This window comes from Gorilla gorilla, chromosome 7, assembly GCF_029281585.2.
Source record: "Gorilla gorilla gorilla isolate KB3781 chromosome 7, NHGRI_mGorGor1-v2.1_pri, whole genome shotgun sequence".
NCBI classification, from domain to species: Eukaryota; Metazoa; Chordata; class Mammalia; order Primates; family Hominidae; genus Gorilla; species Gorilla gorilla.
In genome coordinates, this window is record NC_073231.2 from 28,658,607 (window position 1) to 28,679,074 (window position 20,468).

Below are 20,468 nucleotides of genomic sequence, written 5' to 3' on the forward strand. Positions count from 1 at the left end.
GTGGCCTAGACTTAGGCATTAGGGAAGACTTTTTTGACATAGTGACCCTTGAACTGAGAACTGTAAATGGAGAAATTAATTTGACCACAAGGAGGAGAGGACAGGACTACAGGTAAAGAGGAAAATATGTCTAGAGGTCCTTTAATGGGAGAAAGCATTGCATATTGGAGTAAAGGGGGAAAGCCAGAAAACCTGGAGCTCAGAGAGCAGAAGAGAGAAAAAATAGTAGCAGATACAATTAGATCAATAAAAGTAATTATACCAAAAATCGACATTTATATAGCTCTTAGAAAATCAACACTTATCTATCTATTGACATATGGGAGGCATTGCTTTTCAGTGATTTACATAAATCACTTCATTGAATCCTCACAATTGCTGCAAGTTAGATAACGTTGCTATTCTCATTTTGGGAAATGAAAAAACTGAAGTACAGAGAGATCAGATATTGTCCAAGGTTTACAGGTAGGAAGTGTAAGTGTAAGTGCTGGGAACTGAACCCAGATGGTGTGGTTCTTAGTGCGTACTTTTATTTACTGTACTCTACAACCTCCTCATCATTAGAAGCTAAAATAATCATAGTTTACACTCTTTTTTTTGAAGTAGAGGTTTAATAGGCAAGAGAAAGAGAAAGGAATACAGCTCTCTCTCTCTAGTGAGAGAGAGGGGACTTCCAAGAGGAAAAGGCCCATAGTTTACTTTTATTGAGTGTTTCCGATGTACCAGGTATCTTTCCAAGTTTGCAAATGTATTATATTATACATTCAATAAAAATCTATTGCCAATCTACTGTTCTAGGCAATAAAGATACGGTGGTAAACAAAGCAGACACAATTTATATCCTCAAAGAGCTACATTTCAAGGAGAGTAGTCAGCCTATGAAAAAAAAGTAAACAAACAAGTAAATGTATAGCATTTTAGATGGTGACTAATACATGGCACAAAAGGGCTTAGAGGTGCCAGGGTGGGAGTGGGCAGCTCTATTTTGCATAGGGTGCTTACAGAAGATTCACAGAATGATGTCTTTTAATAGAGACCTGAAAGGAGAGAAAAGCATCGATGTGTGACTGACAGGGTTACATTCCAGGAAGAAGGAACACCGAGCAAAGACCCTTGAAGCAGAATGTGCTTGGCATGCTCAATAGATGCCAAGGACACTTGGCAATAGGCTCAGGGTAGGGAGGGGGGAGAGTAGTAAGATATGAAGCCAGAGAACATCAGGCTAGATCATGTAGATCCTGGAGGCTATCAGAACTTTCCCTAATACTCTGAAAATGGAAGTTATTGAAAAATTTGGACAGAAGGAATCACATAAAGTGATGCGTGTTAATAAGAGCATTCTAGGTGATGGGTGGATAATACATTGTGAGGGACCAAGAGAAAAACAGTAAGACTAATTAAGAGTTTAGCTTCAATAAACTAAGCTAGAGATGATAATGTCTAAATTGTCTAAGAATCAGCAAAATAGCAGTAAATGTGGTGGGATATGGTCAGAGCCTTGATGCCTTTTCAGGATAGTGACAACTGGATTTGCTAAAGAATGGGATGCAAAGTGTGAAGAAAAGAGACGAATCAAGGATGACTCCTGGGCAACTGAAAGAATGGAGTTGCAATATCCTAAGATAGGAAAGACTACGGAAACACCAGGTTTGGAGGGGGAGAGCAAGAATCTGGCTTTGTACTTGTGCTTGAGAAATCCATTAGTCTTTCAAGTGAAGATGTTGAAAAGAGAGTTGCTTCTATGAGTCTGAAATTCAGCAAAGATCAGGTTAGATAAATAAATTTGGCAGCCATCATATTATAGATAATATTGAAGATCAAAAGATTGAATGGGAACCACCTCATGAGTATACAGAGAAGAGGAAAGTCTCAAGAATGATGCCATGGGAATCTATAGCATTTACACACTGGGGAGAGAAAGAGGACCAGCAAAGGAAACTAAGAAGTTGCAGTGAATAAGCATGGAGGAAATCCATGATGCACCAGGGACTCAATTCCTTTCAAAAAATGAAAATAATCCACTGTGTCCAATGTTGCTAAAGGATCAAGTGAGTGCGAATTGAAAACTGACCACTGAATTAAGCAAGGTACAGATCATGTGAACGTCGCCTTGTTGAGCAAAGGGTAAAAAGTCTAAGAGGACTAATCTCAAGAACAAATAAGGAGAAAGGAACTGGAAACAAACTGTAGACTTTTAATTTTTTTAGAAATTTTACTGTTAGAATCCAAGAATGGGTGGTAGCTGTTTGAAAGGAGAATGACGTAAAAGAAGAAATATTTTTCAAAGGAAAGAAAAAATGATTATATATATATACATATATATATATATAATGAGATGATAGTAGAGATGGGGAAGAATTGCTGGAGTGATGACATTGAGGGGACAGGAAGGAATAAAATCCTGCATATTAATTGGGGAATAGACACTAGAAGCATGAACAGTGCATGCATAAAAACAGGAAAGAATGAGTCTATGAGTCTATATGGGCACACATTGTAAGGTAGATGTGATAATGAGAGAAAGTGAGAGTTCCTACGATGGTTTATTTTTTGTCAATGAAATAGAAAAGCAAGATGGTCAGATGAGAGTGATGAAGAGGAGATTTTGAGATTTAGGGAAAGAAGAAAGGGTACATAATAATTAAGAGAAGTGGGGAGTGAATTAACTAGGGAATAAAAGATGGCTTGTGAGTACGGATTCATTTAATCTTCACATCATCCCTATCAGATTTATATTATTATGCCCATTCTATGGATGAGAAAACAGAAGTATAGAAATGTTTCATACCTTAACCAAAGCCACAGAGTTAATAAGTGTCAGGCAATTTAAGTCAAGTGAGTCTTTTGTCTAACACCAGTGAAAAGCTATTGAAGTATTTTTTTTAACAGGCACATGACATGGCCAGGTTTACCTATTAAAAATATCACACTTGTGGCCATGCACAGTGACTCACACCTGTAATCCCAGCATTTTGGGAGGCTGAGGCAAGTGGATCACTTGAGGTTAGGAGTTTGAGACCAGCCTGGCCAACATGGTGAAACCCTATCTTTACTAAAAATACAAAAATTAGCTCAGCATGGTGGCACACACTTGTAGTCTCAGCTACTCAGAAAGCTGAGACAGGAGAATTGCTTAAACCCAGGAGGCAGAGGTTGCAGTGAGCCGAGATTGCACCACTGCACTCCACCCTAGGTGACAGAGCGACACTGCATCTCAGAAATAAAAAATAAATAAATAATCACACTTGTTGCAATGTAACCAAAGAATGTCTTGGACTAGAATGGAGGCAAAAAAAAAACTTAGTGGTGGACTGATTATAAGGGATGTCAATGATGATACTGACTTTCAGAATTGCAATGCTAAAGGGATGAGGCACTGCTGGCCAAGACAGAGGACAAACTGGGGGGAAATGTATTTTAAGTCTTGTACATATTGATTTTACAAGGACTTTGATCCTTCCCAATGAAGACATTAGGTAGAAACTTTGCTGTAAAGATCTGTTGCCCAAATGGCTAGAAATATAAAATGTGAGGCATAGCATAGCAATAATTAAACCATAACTGAAGATGAGATGGCTTTGGAACAAGCATAATCGGAGGAAAAGAGGGTGTTTAATAAATACCTCAAGGAACTCAAAAATTTAAATGCTACATAGAAAAGGATATGCCTACAAGTTGCCACTGAACCAGGAAGAAGTTAAGAAGGCTATTGCGGCAAGGGAGCTAAATAGTATATTTCAAGGGGAAGGATGTGGTCAACAGTGCTAAAAATTGTTAAGAGGGCAAATGAGATGAGGAAATAAAATATCTCTTGGATACAGAAATGGTAAAATCACTGGAGATATTGGCCATTTCAGTAGAATAATAAAGGCAGATGCTAGAACTGGGATGTGGTAGGATAAGTTTGAGGTAAGAAAATTGCAAGAAGTCCAGGTAATACTGTGTAAGAAATTTAGCTGTAAAGGAAATGGGAGAAAAAGTGATAGTAAGGGTATATGAGATATAGAATAGAGAGAATTTTTCAAAAAGGAGAGACTTTTGACTTGACTTAAAATGGTACCCCCGTTTTAAGCCAAGGGACTCTGATTTCTTTGTCTCCTTTCCAAGTTTGCTTATATTTTCCCAATTTGTAAATATCAGTGTCAATTTCCCCACCTGCAAAGTGGGGATTATATTTTATAATGCTGCTATACACGGCTGCTAACTGGGAGCAAGTGAACTGTATGAGAACAATTCTGTTTTTCAACCACAATGGATGAATATCAATGTCAGATGGATTTTTCCCCTTATGTTTCCTTGTAGAAAAGGTCATCCTTGGAGCAGAGGGTCTAAATATCAAAAGGAAGCTTCCAATTGACATAGATTGCTTCAGTTTGTGGAAATATTAGAGATATAGATGCGGGCAAGAAATAGAATCCCAAATGAAGATAAAAGGATTCTATTGGCCATGGGATAACTCTACCAACATAACAAGAGAACACAGACATACAGATAGAATTGTCGAGGCCCTTTGCACATTTGTCCATTGGTATTCTTTTTTGTATTGCTTTGAAAGGGTTCTATATTATATGGACACTTACTCCCACCTTTTATTTATTTATTACATACATTTCTGTAGTTTGGATATTTTAATTTTAATATGTGATTTATGCCATATAAATTTTCAATATTTCTCATTTAACAAATGTTCCTTTTAGTTTTTATATGGCATACTCTGCGTAGAAAGAATTTAACTGTCTTCAACCAAAGCATATATAAATATTTTTCAACATTTTTTTCCTAAGACATTCTTGATTTTTTTCCACTTTTGAAGTTTTCAGATATCTGGAATCAAATTTATATTAGACATGACGTAGGAATCTACGTCCAGCCAACCTTCACCACCACCACCTCGGTAGTTGTCTTTAATTAGAACATGATGTTCAACCTCCAGGTTTTAGCCTCAAGCACCTAGCAAGTTGTGTAACTCCCTCAAGGAACACTTCCTTGTTCTGGATCAAAACTGCCCACCTATCTGTGAGGTGCTTCATCACTGCAGTGGAAGTGAGGAGGAAGAAAGGTGAACTCCTTTTCTCAAGCACTTCTGCTCTCCTCTACCAGAATCACTCAGAATGCTTCCCGGGTGTATATTCTTGATGATTTTACTCATTCCTCAGGTTAAAGGTATGTCTTGCTCTTTTTATCAGGACTTTCTTATTATGCTATGAGGTTGTGTCTCTTTAGTCACAAACTTTAAATTGTAAGTGATAAAAACATTAAACATTGATGATTTTTCTGAGAACTTCGACTAGATTACAGCTAATCATGAGACTCCATGCATCTGTGTAATGCCATATCACTCTTGAACATTCTGACCCACAGTGAGGAGGAGAAAGGAGTGGACAAGTACTGCATATCTGCAGCATGGCAGGCACTGTGCTGGCCATTAGCTGCTTTGTATGTTAAAGTGTTTAAAATTTGAAATTAATATCTCCACTTTACAGATAAGGAAAATGAGACTATTTACAGATCAGAGAAATTAAATATGCTACTGCTGGCCACACAATAAATTGGTAAAGGCTTGATTCAAATCAGAGCATATTCCAAAAACCCCATGCCCTCTCCCTTTTATTGCTTTTTAAGTATCACACCTTAATTAAGCAGGGCTCGTCTCACAGATGACTATCAAGGTGATAAGACATGAATAGAAGATTATGGCTGGCACTGATGCAGGGCTACGCAAAATTCTTTAACAGGTAAAGGTCTTATACTTAACTACGAAAGGTAAGACTTTAAATGCAAACATCCCTGGAAGACCAAATTCAGTAATTTACATTCAAACAGGTCAACAGTGCAGGCTTTGACAGGAGACAAAATCCAGAGGTTGGCATGAGGATAACAAAATGACAACTGCAGGCCATACATGGTGGCTCACGCCTGTAATCCCAGCACTGTGGGAGGCTGAGGCAGGTGGATCACCTGAGGTCAGGAGTTTGAGACTAGCCTGGCCAACATGGTGAAACCCCGTCTCTACTAAAAATACAAAAATTAGCCAGGCATGGTGGTGTGTACTTGTAATCCCAGCTACTTGGGAGGCTGAGGTGGAAGAATCGCTTGAACCGGGGAGGCAGAGGTTGCAGTGAGCCGACTGCACTCTCCAGGCTGGAGAGCCACTGCACTCCAGCCTGGGTGACAGAGCGAGACTCTGTCTCAAAAAAATAAACAAATGAAACAAAAAATAAAATTACAGCTGCAGAACATGGCGAAAATATGGAGGAAATGGAGGGACACTGATTTCTTTGGCTCCTTTCCAAGTTTCCTTATATTCTCCTGATTTGTAAATATCAGTGTCAATTTCCTTGCCAGTAAAGTGGAAATAACATTTCATAGTGTTGCTGTCCATGGCTGCTAACTGGGGGCAAATGAACTGTATTAGAACAATTCCGTTTTCAGCCGCTGTAGACGAATGTTAATGTCAGACGGATTTTTCCCCTTATGTTTCCTCGTAGAAAAGTTCATCCTTGGAGTAGAGGGTCAACAAGTGGTTCGTCCTAAAAAGCTTCCTCTGATACAGAAGCGAGATACTGGACACACCCATGATGATGACATACCGGTACAAGTTTTGATTTAGTAAATAAGATTTGTTGCTTTCACAGGCATGTAGACAGTTGTCTCTAGCTCCAACCAGAAGCAAATAGGGAGAGAGGAGTTTCAATTTTTCTAAGGACTCCCATTCGGCATTAAGCATGTGCTTGGGAATAAGCAACCCCTCAGTGGGTTAGAAAACAGAAAAGAGTAAAGCCTGGGTTTAGGGAATACCATTCTAAATTTTCCAGTTTATGGAGTTCCACCAACAGCTTTTCAGGCTGACTTATAACAACCTCATTTGTTCTGAGCCGGTGCCTGGTGAATGTCATCTTGAGCAAGTTACTTTCCCAGAGGTCTGGTATGCAGGTTTTTGTTTATAGAGTCTGCAGCAAAGATGTGCAACTTTCAGAGGAACTCAAAGGCCTGCTTGGTCTGTGGCTCAGAAGGGTATTTATTCAGATGTTAACAATTAAATAAAAACGTGAAATATTACTTTCAAAAGTAACGAATGCTTATTATAGAAAATAGATAATATATGTAAGAGGGAACAGGCTTGAAAATTAAGATGTTTTCAATTTCCACTGTTATAAAAGACATTAGATGAATGTCCTTAGGTATTTATCATTAGGCACTTGATTTTTAAGCCTTAGGTTTTAATTGGGCTCATAGAGAATACTGACAGGCACTTTGCCCAAATGTACTATGGAAGTCCAAACCCTTCCCAGTGAATTTCTTCTGTCCATCATTAGAGCAGCCAGTTTTTCAAGTTCTCACTTGTTAGGTTTCTCAGTCATAAATTAGATACATTTCACTTTTCTAAACAGTCCCACTGAGATCTGTTTCCTATGGCTTGAGATGATTAAAATAAAAAGCAACTCTCCATCTCCTCCCCTTTGGAAGTAATATGTAACTATTTTGTTCAACGATTCTCTTTAATATGCAACTCTATTCTCACTTTCTCAGACTTTGTCTTGGCTGAAGATTGGTACTCAGCTAAGGGGGCTTTCACCAGCTTTCTACCACCCACTGTGCATACACTGGTGGGGTCTTCTCATGACTACTGTCTTAAGACTTAATCAAGACTGATGTTAAAAATCTCATTATGGCTGGGTGCAGTGGCTCATGCCTGTAACCCCAGCACTTTGGGAGGCCGAGGAGGGCAGATCACTCGAGGCCAGGAGTTCAAGACCAGCCTGGCCAACATGGTGAAACCCCATCTCTACTAAAAATACAAAAATTAGCCAGGCATGGTGGTGTGTACCTGTAATCCCAGCTACTCCGGAGGGTGAGGTGAGAGAATCACTTGAACCCAGGAGGCAGAGGTTGCAGTGAGCCAAGATCATGCCACTGTGCTCCAGCCTGGGCAACAGAGCAAGACTCTCTCAAAAAAATAAAAATAAAATAAAATAAAATAAAATAAAATAAAAATATCATTATGAATATACCAGATAAGTTTGGATAAGGGCAAGGAATGTAAACAATGAACATACACACATACACACGTGTGAAACACACATACACACACATACACATACACATAAAGCTTCTTGTAGTACCAGAATATGCTCAAACAGACAAAACAAAATTCAAACCACATTGAAGGAGTCTTGTCAAAAGAATTCAGAAGCCAACAGAAAGAGCTCCCGATGGCCAAAGCTGGGATAATGTGAAGAACAAAATAAATAACAGTTTTGTATTATGACATGAAGTGTAAATAAATATCATGAGCCCATACTGATATAAATAAATGACTGAATAAATAATATATAATAAATAAATAAATAAATAAATTGAAAAAATGGACAATTCTCCTGGGAGAGGAATCAAATAATTTATGTAGATGCTGTCCTCTCCAGGGGGTGGAACCTAAATCCCCACCCATTAAGTGTGGGTTGTAGGTTGTGACTTCCTTCCAGGAAGTATCATACTGAAGGGGGGAAAGAGTAATTTTACATAGAGAAAGATGAAAACACCACCTCAACCACGTGATCTGGTTTAACACTTGCTAAGTCCTGTGGCTAGTAGGGTGTAATAAAATGGCATTTTCTACTGTGGTTCTCACCTCAAAATCTGTAACATCAGTCTAAGCATGAGAAAAATATCAGAACAAAAACAAATTGTAAGACATCCTACAAAATGCTTGACAGATACTCCCCATAAAGGTCCAGATCGTAAAAAAAAAAAAAACAAAAAAAAACAAAAAAACCTGAGAAACCGTGAGACTTGAGGAGGCTAAGGAGACATGACAACTAAATGTAGTGTGGGATCTGGGATCAGATCCTGAAAGAGTTAAAGCACACCAGGGAAAAACTAAGAAAACCTGAATAACTATAATTAATAATAGTTTATGAATCTGGGCTCATTCGTTGTGACAAATAGACTATAGTAATGTCAGATGCTAATAAACAGGGAAACCTGAGTGCAGAGTATATGGAAACTCTGTACTATCTTTCCAACTTTCTGTAAATCTAAAATGATTCCAAAATAAAAATTAAAAACCAAATTCTGTTATTAAAAACAGTATTGACACAATTTAAAATATCATATTAACAATATTGACAATATTAACAATCTTCTAATATTTGTTAATATAAAATCCATATCTGAATTTCCAAAAAAGTTCCATTGCCACCATTACACCCATACATGCATGTATACATACATGCAGACACACACACATACACACCTCTACACATACAACTCATCATGTTGCAAAATGTGACCAAACCCTTTCTATCTGATTAAGTACCCACCCTAGTTTCTTGGCCTCCCACATGGGGATTCTGTGTCTTTATGATAAAGCCGTAATTTTATTGTTCAACTTGCAGTCAAAACAACCTTAACTAATGCACACTTAACATTGAATAAACACAAAACTCTCCTTCCCAACCTCATAGCTGACCCTCTTCAGATCCTCCTTGCTATAGTAGCATAGCTCTACAAGTTAAACAAATCAGAAATCTGGGCTTAGTCTTGACTACTCTCTCTTACTCCATCTGACTATCACTGAGGCTTGTAGATTCTAGCATGTAAATGTCTTTTAAAGTTATCTACTCCTTACTCCTCTGCTGAAATCATCTGCATTCATCAACAGCCTTAAATGGTTTTCCTGGCTATAGTACTGAGTTTTGCTAATCCATTATCTATAATAAGTAAAGTACTAAAACACCATGCTTGCTATGGCATGTTTCTGCCTAGATATTTAGCTTCACTTTGTTCTTAGGATAAGGCCCAAATCTTTGACTTACTAGGTTGAACATGATTTACTCCTTCCCACTTCATCATTTCATTTCTATTCAACTTACACCTGATTTTCCAGTAATATTGAACCTCTCTCTGTTCTTCAAATGTGTCATGTTCCTTCCTGGCTCAGGGCCTTGGCATGTGCTGTTCCCTGCCCCTGACTTCTCCTTGTAATATCCCTGGCACGGTCCTTGCATTTCTCCTATTATGATGCTCATTACACTCCACTATGTGTGCTTGGTTATCCAGTGTTTTTCTCTGCCAAGCAGGGGCTTCCATGAGGGCAGAGACCTCCACCGTCTACACCATTGAATTTTCCATATTATCTCTGTGCCTGAAATAGTAGTCATTGAATAAATGAATGAACAGTTGTCTCAAAGTCATGTGCAACACGTATGACCAACAACTGTGAATCTTAAATTATAGAGAATTTTTATGAAGCATGAAGAAATAAAATACCACAAAAGAAACTGGTGAAAGGACATGAATCAGAATCCATATGAAAACTACAAATAACTAAATAAAGGAAAAATGTTGATGTGAATGATCATCCAGGAAAACAATTTATCACAATAAGTTATCATTTCATTGTTCGAAATATTTTTTTAATCATAATATCTATTATTGGTAAGAAGGCAAGGAAACAGAAACTGCTATAAATTGATGGTGAGGTTCTAAATATGTCCACTTCCTTTCTTCAGGATAGTTTGGCAATAGTTATAAAAGCTTTACATTTTTTTTCATGTCATTGAAAATGCAGCTCTGTCCAACTACAGGGAATACCCCAAACCAAACTTCTCATAGTAAATATAGATTAAATAAATGAAGTTTCACTCACATTGTGCTTAGCTGCCTAAAGACACATACTATAAAAAATTTATTAAAATAGGAAATAGTCATGATTATCATTGAGTGGAAAGTAGACGAAAAAACAGTATGTATAAAAATTGTTTTAAAAATACGTGAACAGGATATCTGTGTATAGAGCTGCTACATGGACATATGGTAAATGGTGTATCCTTGGATGAGGAGAGAATCTGCATTTGCCATTTTATTGTATAACTAGAAACTATATATAATATGCTATATTATATTAATTATATTAAACTATATTATACTGTTATAAATAGTTGTAATATAACTAATAATATAAACTATAATATAAAAGAATAACTATATTTATATTTTATTCTAATATAACTAGAAGAAATCTAGTTCTAAAATATAACTAGAATGAGGTTTGTAAAATCTTCCTTCTAATATTAGCTCTCTTTCAATTCATCTTTATCAGTATTTTGCATTTTGACTGAAAGGACTGCTGGGTGGATTGGAGATAGGGAACGTTCACCCAAAGCACTACTTGCTCCAGCACACACTAAATGAGCCCATGTTGAAGTCACGTGATGCCTCTTCTTTTTTAGAAAATGTATGAAGAAGAATTGTTGTATGAAATAAAACTAAATAGAAAAACCTTAGTCCTTCATCTTCTAAGATCCAGGTAAGTTCTATTGTGATTCCAGTACCTTATAGATTTTAGTAATTATGGTAAGCCAATTTTCGTAAAAACTGCCAGTGAAGAGGATTCCTCAATTTTTATTTGCACGTAATCTGAATTTTTCCTCTTCAAATAAAAGCTCTTCATGTGTAAGCCAATCACATCTCAAAAGCTTAAAGACAATCACAGATGCCACTGTTCTCCCATTCCTAAATAACTCCTTACTCTGAATACTTGGAGTTTTTTGAGCTCCATATAGTCACTCTAAGAACAGGGTTAATACATTACTGTGTTGGGAATCAGTGGAACAAAAGAGATTTGAAAAACATGGTTTTTAAAATGACTTCTAAGTTGTGTAAGCTAGATATCAAACCAAGTTCCACTGCAGAGTAAACTAAGAACTGTAGCGCATTTGCTTCGTCAAGACATCTTGTGTAACCAAATAGTGTAATTGCAATGCCTATAACTTTCTTCATTGGCTTTCTTCAAAAGAATGTCTATTGTTGCTGCTGTTTAAGTTTCATTGTTTTTCCATTGGGCCATTTCTACACAAAATACCTCTGTCTCAGAGCCCCAGATATTAAAAGGATGAGGAGCTGTCAAATGCTAAGCAGAAAGAAAGAGTGACACTACTGGGGAATTGAGACTTTGGTCTATTAGCTAAAAGTAAATAACAACACACACACACACACACACACACACACACACAGTCCCAAACCCTCCCTCTATTCTGAATCCGTCACCGGACAAATGTGCCAAATAATAAACATAATCCCATAACCATATTGATAATACATTTAGACTCGGCATATTTTCACCTTCTCAGCATGAAAGAAGCAAAGATTTATTGAGATATTTCTATCTCTTTCTGTTACTTTTTAATTCCTGAAAAATGTATATGAGACAGATATTGTTTCATTTACACTTTGCTGAGGAAGAATTATAGGTGCAATGAAAAGATAACTTGTCCAGGGTCACAATACTCAAAAGCACATGATGATATCAGCAGATGGTCTGACTGAAGAGTTCCAAGTTACCTTCGCAATTACCCCAGGCTGCCTAGGCCTCTGAGTCAATTTCATTGTATTAGCCACTGCTTAATTCTGTTAATCAGCCTGGAGTGGCATGTTAGTGAATTGTACACACAGAGAGCAGTTTAATCTAATTTCAACATCTGTAATAGGCAACACTGCCTCATTCCCTCAGTTCTACAAAGTAAATGAACTTAGTGCATATCACAGAGCCTCTAAATCTGTGAATATTATGTGAGTGGATGTTTTCGTAATACAGTAACAAACAGAAACCGATCTTATTAATTTAGATTTCTATTTGTCTTTCTCTCCATGACCACACTTTTCAACATTTCCCCTCTAAGTTTCATTCAGCTTGTTTTTTATTTATTTATTTATTATTATTATACTTTAAGTTTTAGGGTACATGTGCACAATGTGCAGGTTAGTTTACATGGGCCATGGTGGTGTGCTGCACCCATTAACTCGTCATTTAGCATTAGGTATATCTCCTAATGCTATCCCTCCCCCCTCCACCAACCCCACAAAAGTCCCCGGTGTGTGATGTTCCCCTTCCTGTGTCCATGTGTTCTCATTGTTCAATTCCCACCTATGAGTGAGAATATGCAGTGTTTGCATTTTTGTTCTTGCGATAGTTTACTGAGAATGATGATTTCCAATTTCATCCATGTCCCTACAAAGGACATGAACTCATCCTTTTTTATGGCTGCATAGTATTCCGTGGTGTATATGTGCCACATTTTCTTAATCCAGTCTATCATTGTTGGACATTTGGGTTGGTTCCAAGTCTTTGTTGTTGTGAATAGAGCCGCAACAAACATACGTGTGTATGTGTCTTTATAGCAGCATGATTTATAGTCCTTTGGGTATATAACCAGTAATGGGATGGCTGGGTCAAATGGTATTTCTAGTTCTAGATCCCTGAGGAATTGCCACACTGACTTCCACAATGGTTGAACTAGTTTACAGTCCCACCAACAGTGTAAAAGTGTTCCTATTTCTCCACATCCTCTCCAGCACCTGTTGTTTCCTGACTTTTTAATTATTGCCATTCTAACTGGTGTGAGATGATATCTCATTGTGGTTTTGATTTGCATTTCTCTGATGGCCAGTGATGGTGAGCATATTTTCTTGTGTTTTTTGGCTGCATAAATGTCCTATTTTGAGAAGTGTCCTTCGCCCACTTTTTGATGGGGTTGTTTTTTTCTTATAAATTTGTTTGAGTTCATTGTAGATTCTGGATATTAGCCCTTTGTCAGATATGCAGGTTGCGAAAATTTTCTCCCATTTTGTAGGTTGCCTGTTCACTCTGATAGTAGTTTCTTTTGTTGTGCAGAAGCTCTTTAGTTTAATTAGATCCCATTTGTCAATTTTGGCTTTTGTTGCCATTGCTTTTGGTGTTTTAGACATGAAGTCCTCACCCATGCCTATGTCCTGAATGGTAATGCCCAGGTTTTCTTCCAGGGTTTTTATGGTTTTAGGTATAACGTTGAAGTCTTTAATCCATCTTGAATTAATTTTTGTATAAGGTGTAAGGAAGAGATCCAGTTTCAGCTTTCTACATATGGCTAGCCAGTTTTCCCAGCACCATTTATTAAATAGGGAATCCTTTCCCCATTGCTTGTTTTTCTCAGGTTTGTCAAAGACCAGATAGTTGTAGATATGTGGCGTTATTTCTGAGGCCTCTGTTTTGTTCCATTGATTTATATCTCTGTTTTGGTATGAGTACCATGCTGTTTTGGTTACTGTAGCCTTGTAGTATAGTTTGAAGTCAGGTAGTGTGATGCCTCCAGCTTTGTTCTTTTGGCTTAGGATTGACTTGGTGATGCGGGCTCTTTTTTGGTTCCATATGAACTTTAAAGTAGTTTTTTCCAATTCTGTGAGGAAAGTCATTGGTAGCTTGATGGGGATGGCACTGAATCTATAAATTACCTTGGGCAGTATGGCCATTTTCATGATATTGATTCTTCCTACCCATGAGCATGGAATGTTCTTCCATTTGTTTGTATCCTCTTTTATTTCACTGAGCAATGGTTTGTAGTTCTCCTTGAAGAGGTCCTTCACGTCCCTTGTAAGCTGGATTCCTAGGTATTTTATTCTCTTTGAAGCATTTGTGAATGGGAGTTCACTCATGATTTGGCTCTCTGTTTGTCTGTTATTGGTGTATAAGAATGCTTGTGATTTTTGTACATTGATTTTGTATCCTGAGACTTTGCTGAAGTTGCTTATCAGCTTAAGGAGATTTTGGGCTGAGACAATGGGGTTTTCTAGATATACAATCATGTCATCTGCAAACAAGGACAATTTGACTTCCTCTTTTCCTAATTGAATACCCTTTATTTCCTTCTCCTGCCTAACTGCCCTGGCCAGAACTTCCAACACTATGTTGAATAGGAGTGGTGAGAGAGGGCATCCCTGTCTTGTGCCAGTTTTCAAAGGGAATGCTTCCAGTTTTTGCCCATTCAGTATGATATTGGCTGTGGGTTTGTCACGGATAGCTCTTATTATTTTGAGATACGTCCCATCAATACCTAATGTATTGAGAGTTTTTAGCATGAAGGGCTGTTGAATTTTGTCAGAGGCCTTTTCTGCATCTATTGAGATAATCATATAGTTTTCATCTTTGGTTCTGTTTATATGCTGGATTACATTTATTGATTTGCATATATTGAACCAGCCTTGCATCCCAGGGATGAAGCCCACTTGATCATGGTGGATAAGGTTTTTGATGTGCTGCTGGATTCGGTTTGCCAGTATTTTATTGAGGATTTTTGCATCAATGTTCATCAAGGATATTGGTCTAAAATTCTCTTTTTTGGTTGTGTCTCTGCCTGGCTTTGGTATCAGGATGATGCTGGCCTCATAAAATGAGTTAGGGAGGATTCCCTCTTTTTCTATTGATTGGAATAGTTTCAGAAGGAATGGTACCAGTTCCTCCTTGTACCTCTGGTAGAATTCGGCTGTGAATCCATCTGGTCCTGGATTCTTTTTGGTTGGTAAGCTATTGATTATTGCCACAATTTCAGAGCCTGTTATTGGTCTATTCAGAGATTCGACTTCTTCCTGGTTTAGTCTTGGGAGGGTGTATGTGTCGAGGAATTTATCCATTTCTTCTAGATTTTCTAGTTTATTTGCGTAGAGGTGTTTGTAGCATTCTCTGACGGTAGTTTGTATTTCTGTGGGATTGGTGGTGATAACCCCTTTATCATTTTTTATTGTGTCTATTTGATTCTTCTCTCTTTTCTTCTTTATTAGTCTGCTAGTGGTCTATCAATTTTGTTGATCCTTTCAAAAAACCAGCTCCTGGATTCATTAATTTTTTGAAGGGTTTTTTGTGTCTCTATTTCCTTCAGTTCTGCTCTGATTTTAGCTATTTCTTGCCTTCTGCTAGCTTTTGAATGTGTTTGCTCTTGCTTTTCTAGTTCTTTTAATTGTGATGTTAGGGTGTCAATTTTGGATCTTTCCTGCTTTCTCTTGTGGGCATTTAGTGCTATAAATTTCCCTCTACACACTGCTTTGAATGTGTCCCAGAGATTCTGGTATGTTGTGTCTTTGTTCTCGTTGGTTTCAAAGAACATCTTTGTTTCTGCCTTCATTTCGTTATGTACCCAGTAGTCATTCAGGAGCAGGTTGTTCAGTTTCCATGTAGTTGAGCGGTTTTGAGTGAGTTTCTTAATCCTGAGTTCTAGTTTGATTGCACTGTGGTCTGAGAGATAGTTTGTTATAATTTCTGTTCTTTTACTTTTGCTGAGGAGAGCTTTACTTCCAAGTATGTGGTCAATTTTGGAATAGGTGTGGTGTGGTGCTGAAAAAAATGTATATTCTGTTGATTTGGGGTGGAGATTTCTGTAGATGTCTATTAGGTCCGCTTGGTGCAGAGCTGAGTTCAATTCCTGGGTATCCTTGTTAACTTTCTGTCTCGTTGATCTGTCTAATGTTGACAGTGGGGTGTTAAAGTCTCCCATTATTATTGTGTGGTAGTCTAAGTCTCTTTGTAGGTCACTCAGGACTTGCTTTATGAATCTGGGTGCTCCTGTACTGGGTGCATATATATTTAGGATAGTTAGCTCTTCTTGTTGAATTGATCCCTTTACCATTATGTAATGGCCTTCTTTGTCTCTTTTGATCTTTGTTGGTTTAAAGTCTGTTTTATCAGAGACTAGGATTGCAGCCCCTGCCTGTTTTTGTTTTCCATTTGTTTGGTAGATCTTCCTCTATCCTTTTATTTTGAGCCCATGTGTGTCTCTGCACGTGAGATGGGTTTCCTGAATACAGCACACTGATGGGTCTTGACTCTTTATCCAATTTGCCAGTCTGTGTCTTTTAATTGGAGCATGTAGCCCATTTACATTTAAAGTTAATATTGTTATGTGTGAATTTGATCCTGTCATTATGATGTTAGCTGGTTATTTTGCTCCTTCGTTGATGCAGTTTCTTCCTAGCCTCTATGGTCTTTACAATTTGCATGATTTTGCAGTGGCTGGTACCAGTTGTTCCTTTCCATGTTTAGTGCTTCCTTCAGGAGCTCTTTTAGGGCAGGCCTGGTGGTGACAAAATCTCTCAGTATTTGCTTGTCTGTAAAGTATTTTATTTCTCCTTCACTTATGAAGCTTAGTTTGGCTGGATATGAAATTCTGGGTTGAAAATTCTTTTCTTGAAGAATGTTGAATATTGGCCCCCACTCTCTTCTGGCTTGCAGAGTTTCTGCCAAGAGATCTGCTGTTAGTCTGATGGGCTTCCCTTTGAGGGTAACCCGACCTTTCTCTCTGGCTGCCCTTAACATTTTTTCCTTCATTTCAACTTTGGTGAATCTGACAATTATGTGTCTTGGAGTTGCTCTTCTCGAGGAGTATCTTTGTGGTGTTCTCTGTATTTCCTGAATCTGAATGTTGGCCTGCCTTGCTAGATTGGGGAAGTTCTCCTGGATAATACCCTGCAGAGTGTTTTCCAACTTGGTTCCATTCTCCCCATCAGTTTCAGGTATACCAATCAGACGTAGATTTGGTCTTTTCACATAGTCCCATATTTCTTGGAGGCTTTGTTCATTTCTTTTTATTGTTTTTTCTCTAAACTTCCCTTCTCACTTCATTTCATTCATTTCATCTTCCATCACTGATACCCTTTCTTCCAATTGATCGCATCAGCTCCTGAGGCTTCTGCATTCTTCACGTAGTTCTTGAGCCTTGGCTTTCAGCTCCATCAGCTCCTTTAAGCACTTCTCTGTATTGGTTATTCTAGTTACACAGTCATCTAAATTTTTTTCAAAGTTTTTAACTTCTTTGCCTTTGGTTTGAATTTCCTCCTGTAGCTCGGAGTAGTTTGATTGTCTGAAGCCTTCTTCTCTCATCTCGTCAAAGTCATTCTCCGTCCAGCTTTGTTCCGTTGCTGGTGAGGAACTGCGTTCCTTTGGAGGAGGAGAGGCACTCTCCTTTTTAGAGTTTCCAGTTTTTCTGCTCTGTTTTTTCCCCGTCTTTGTGGTTTTATCTACTTTTGGTCTTTGATGATGGTGATGTACAGATGGGTTTTTGGTGTGGGTGTCCTTTCTGTTAGTTTTCCTTCTAACAGACAGGACCCTCAGTTGCAGGTCTGTTGGAGTTTGCTAGAGGTCCACTCCAGACCTGTTTGCCTGGGTATCCGCAGCGGTGGCTGCAGAACAGCGGACTTTCATGAACCGCGAATGCTGCTGTCTGATCGTTCCTCTGGAAGTTTTGTCTCAGAGGAGTACCCGGCTGTGTGAGATGTCAGTCTGCCCCTACTGGGGGGTGCCTCCCAGTTAGGCTGCTCAGGGGTCAGGGGTCAGGGACCCACTTGAGGACCCACTTGAGGGTCTGCCCATTCTCAGATCTCCAGCTGCATGCTGGGAGAACCACTGCTCTCTTTAAAGCTGTCAGACAGGGACATTTAAGTCTGCAGAGGTTACTGCTGTCTTTTTGTTTGTCTGTGCCCTGCCTCCAGAGGTGGAGCCTACAGAGGCAGGCCGGTCTCCTTGAGGTGTGGTGGGCTCCACCCAGTTCGAGCTTCCTGGCTGCTTTGTTTACCTAAGCAAGCCTGGACAATTGCGGGCACCCCTCCCCCAGCCTCGCTGCCGCCTTGCAGTTTGAGCTCAGACTGCTGTGCTGGCAATCAGCGAGACTCCGTGGGCGTAGGGCCCTCCGAGCCATGTGTGGGATATAATCTCCTGGTGCGCCGGTTTTTAAGCCCGTCGGAAAAGCGCAGTATTAGGGTGGGAGTGACCCAATTTTCCAGGTGCCATCTGTCACCCCTTTCTTTGACTAGGAAAGGGAATTCCCTGATCCCTTGCACTTCCCAAGTGAGGCAATGCCTCGCCCTGCTTCGGCTCGCGCACAGTGCGCTGCACCCACTGTCCTGCGCCCACTGTCTGGCACTCCCTAGTGAGATGAACCCGGTACCTCAGATGGAAATGCAGAAATCACCCGTCTTCTGCATCGCTCACGCTGGGAGCTGTAGACTGGAGCTGTTCCTATTCGGCCATCTTGGCTGCCCTCCCCCTCAGCTTGGTTTTAATAATAATAAATACTTATTTTATAAACTCATGTTGAGAAATAGTGATGAATCTTTCTAGGACAATAATGTTAAATCAGATTGTATATTCATTCTGTGGAAACATTGATTGGGTCAATTTTCTGTTCGCTATAATAAATCTATTAATAGATGAAGGGTTTTATTTGTATGTGCATATACACCAGAAATATTAATTTAGAATCTACTATACAACCAAGCAGTTTATTATATATTTTATATATGATATTTCAAAACAACCACAAAATAATTATATTCTATTTACCTGTTGCATCTACTTAATGTTCCCAAAAAGTTTACTATGATAAAATTTTAACACACAAAGCAGAATTGAAAAAATCCATATACCCGCTAACATATACATATATCCATAGATCTATTAAGATACACATATTCACTAATATTTTACTATTTCTGTTTTATATCATCTTTCTCATCTATCCATTCATCCATCAATCCATTCATCCTCCATGTTATTTTTATGCATTTTAAATTATATTACAGACATCAGTTTACTTTCCCCTCAATACATGAACAAGCTTAGCATTAGAGTTTAGTATTTGTTTTCGTTTGTTTTGAGACACAGCCTCACTCTGTCACCCAGGCTAGAGTGCAGTGGCACAGTCATGGCTCACTGTAGCCTTGATCTCAACCTCCTGGGCTCAGGTGATCCTCCCACCTCAGCCTCTCAACTAGCTGGAACTACAGGCACATGCCACCACACCCAGCTAATTGTATTGTTTGCAGAGATGGTGTTTCACCATGTTATCCAGGCTGGTCTGAAACTCTTAGGTTCAAGCAATCCTCCTGCCTTGGCCTCCCAAAGTGCTAGGATTACAGGCATGCACCACTGCACCCAGCCTAATATAGGTTTACACTTAATTTTTTTCTTTGTATAACATTTTCATAAAATGAAATGCACAAATTTTAAATGTGCATCTACATATTTGTTGAATTTTATGTATGTATGTATGCATGCATGTATTCACTTATTGTAATTTGACAAACTATGATTGTATATATTTATGGGGCCAAAGTGATGTTATGATTCATGAATACAATGTGTAATAATTAAATCAAGCTAATTAACATATCTATCACCTCAACTACTTTTTTCTTTTTTTGTGGTGCAAACACTTAAAATTTACTCTCTAAGATTATTTACTCTCACTATTATTAAGTAAATTCACCATGCTGTGCAATAGATCCCAATAAAACACAAACTAACTTACTCATCCCATGTAACTTGGGCTTTGTACCCTTTGACCATCATCTCCACATTTTTCCTACAGCTCCAGTCACTGGTGACCACCATTTTATTCTCTGCTTCTATGAGTTCAATTTTTCTAGATTCCACATATAAATGAGATTATGCAGTATCTGTCTTCCTGTGCCTGGCTTTTTTCATTTGGCATAATGTTCTCCAATTCCACACATGTTGTCATAAATGACAGAATTTTCCTCTATTTTAAGGCTGAACATTATTCCATTGCGTATCTTTACCATATTCTCTTTATCTATTCATCTGTTGATGGATGCCTAGGTTGATTCCATAATTTGGCTATTGTGAATAGTGTTGCAATGAATATGGG

The 20,468-nt window shown here is 38.4% G+C and overlaps 1 protein-coding gene across 1 annotated transcript in view; it reads left to right on the plus strand.

Moving 5' to 3' along the window:
- The first annotated feature begins 5,028 nt into the window (after nucleotides 1-5,028).
- The window catches only part of ADAM7 (ADAM metallopeptidase domain 7), a 68,600-nt gene continuing 53,160 nt past the window's right edge, over nucleotides 5,029-20,468 (plus strand). Inside the window, exons 1-3 of the mRNA XM_063708994.1 lie at nucleotides 5,029-5,163; nucleotides 6,489-6,592; nucleotides 11,232-11,308. Coding sequence (XP_063565064.1) covers nucleotides 5,112-5,163; nucleotides 6,489-6,592; nucleotides 11,232-11,308 — 233 coding nt within the window. The 5' untranslated portion in view covers nucleotides 5,029-5,111. The remainder of the gene's footprint in view (nucleotides 5,164-6,488; nucleotides 6,593-11,231; nucleotides 11,309-20,468) is intronic.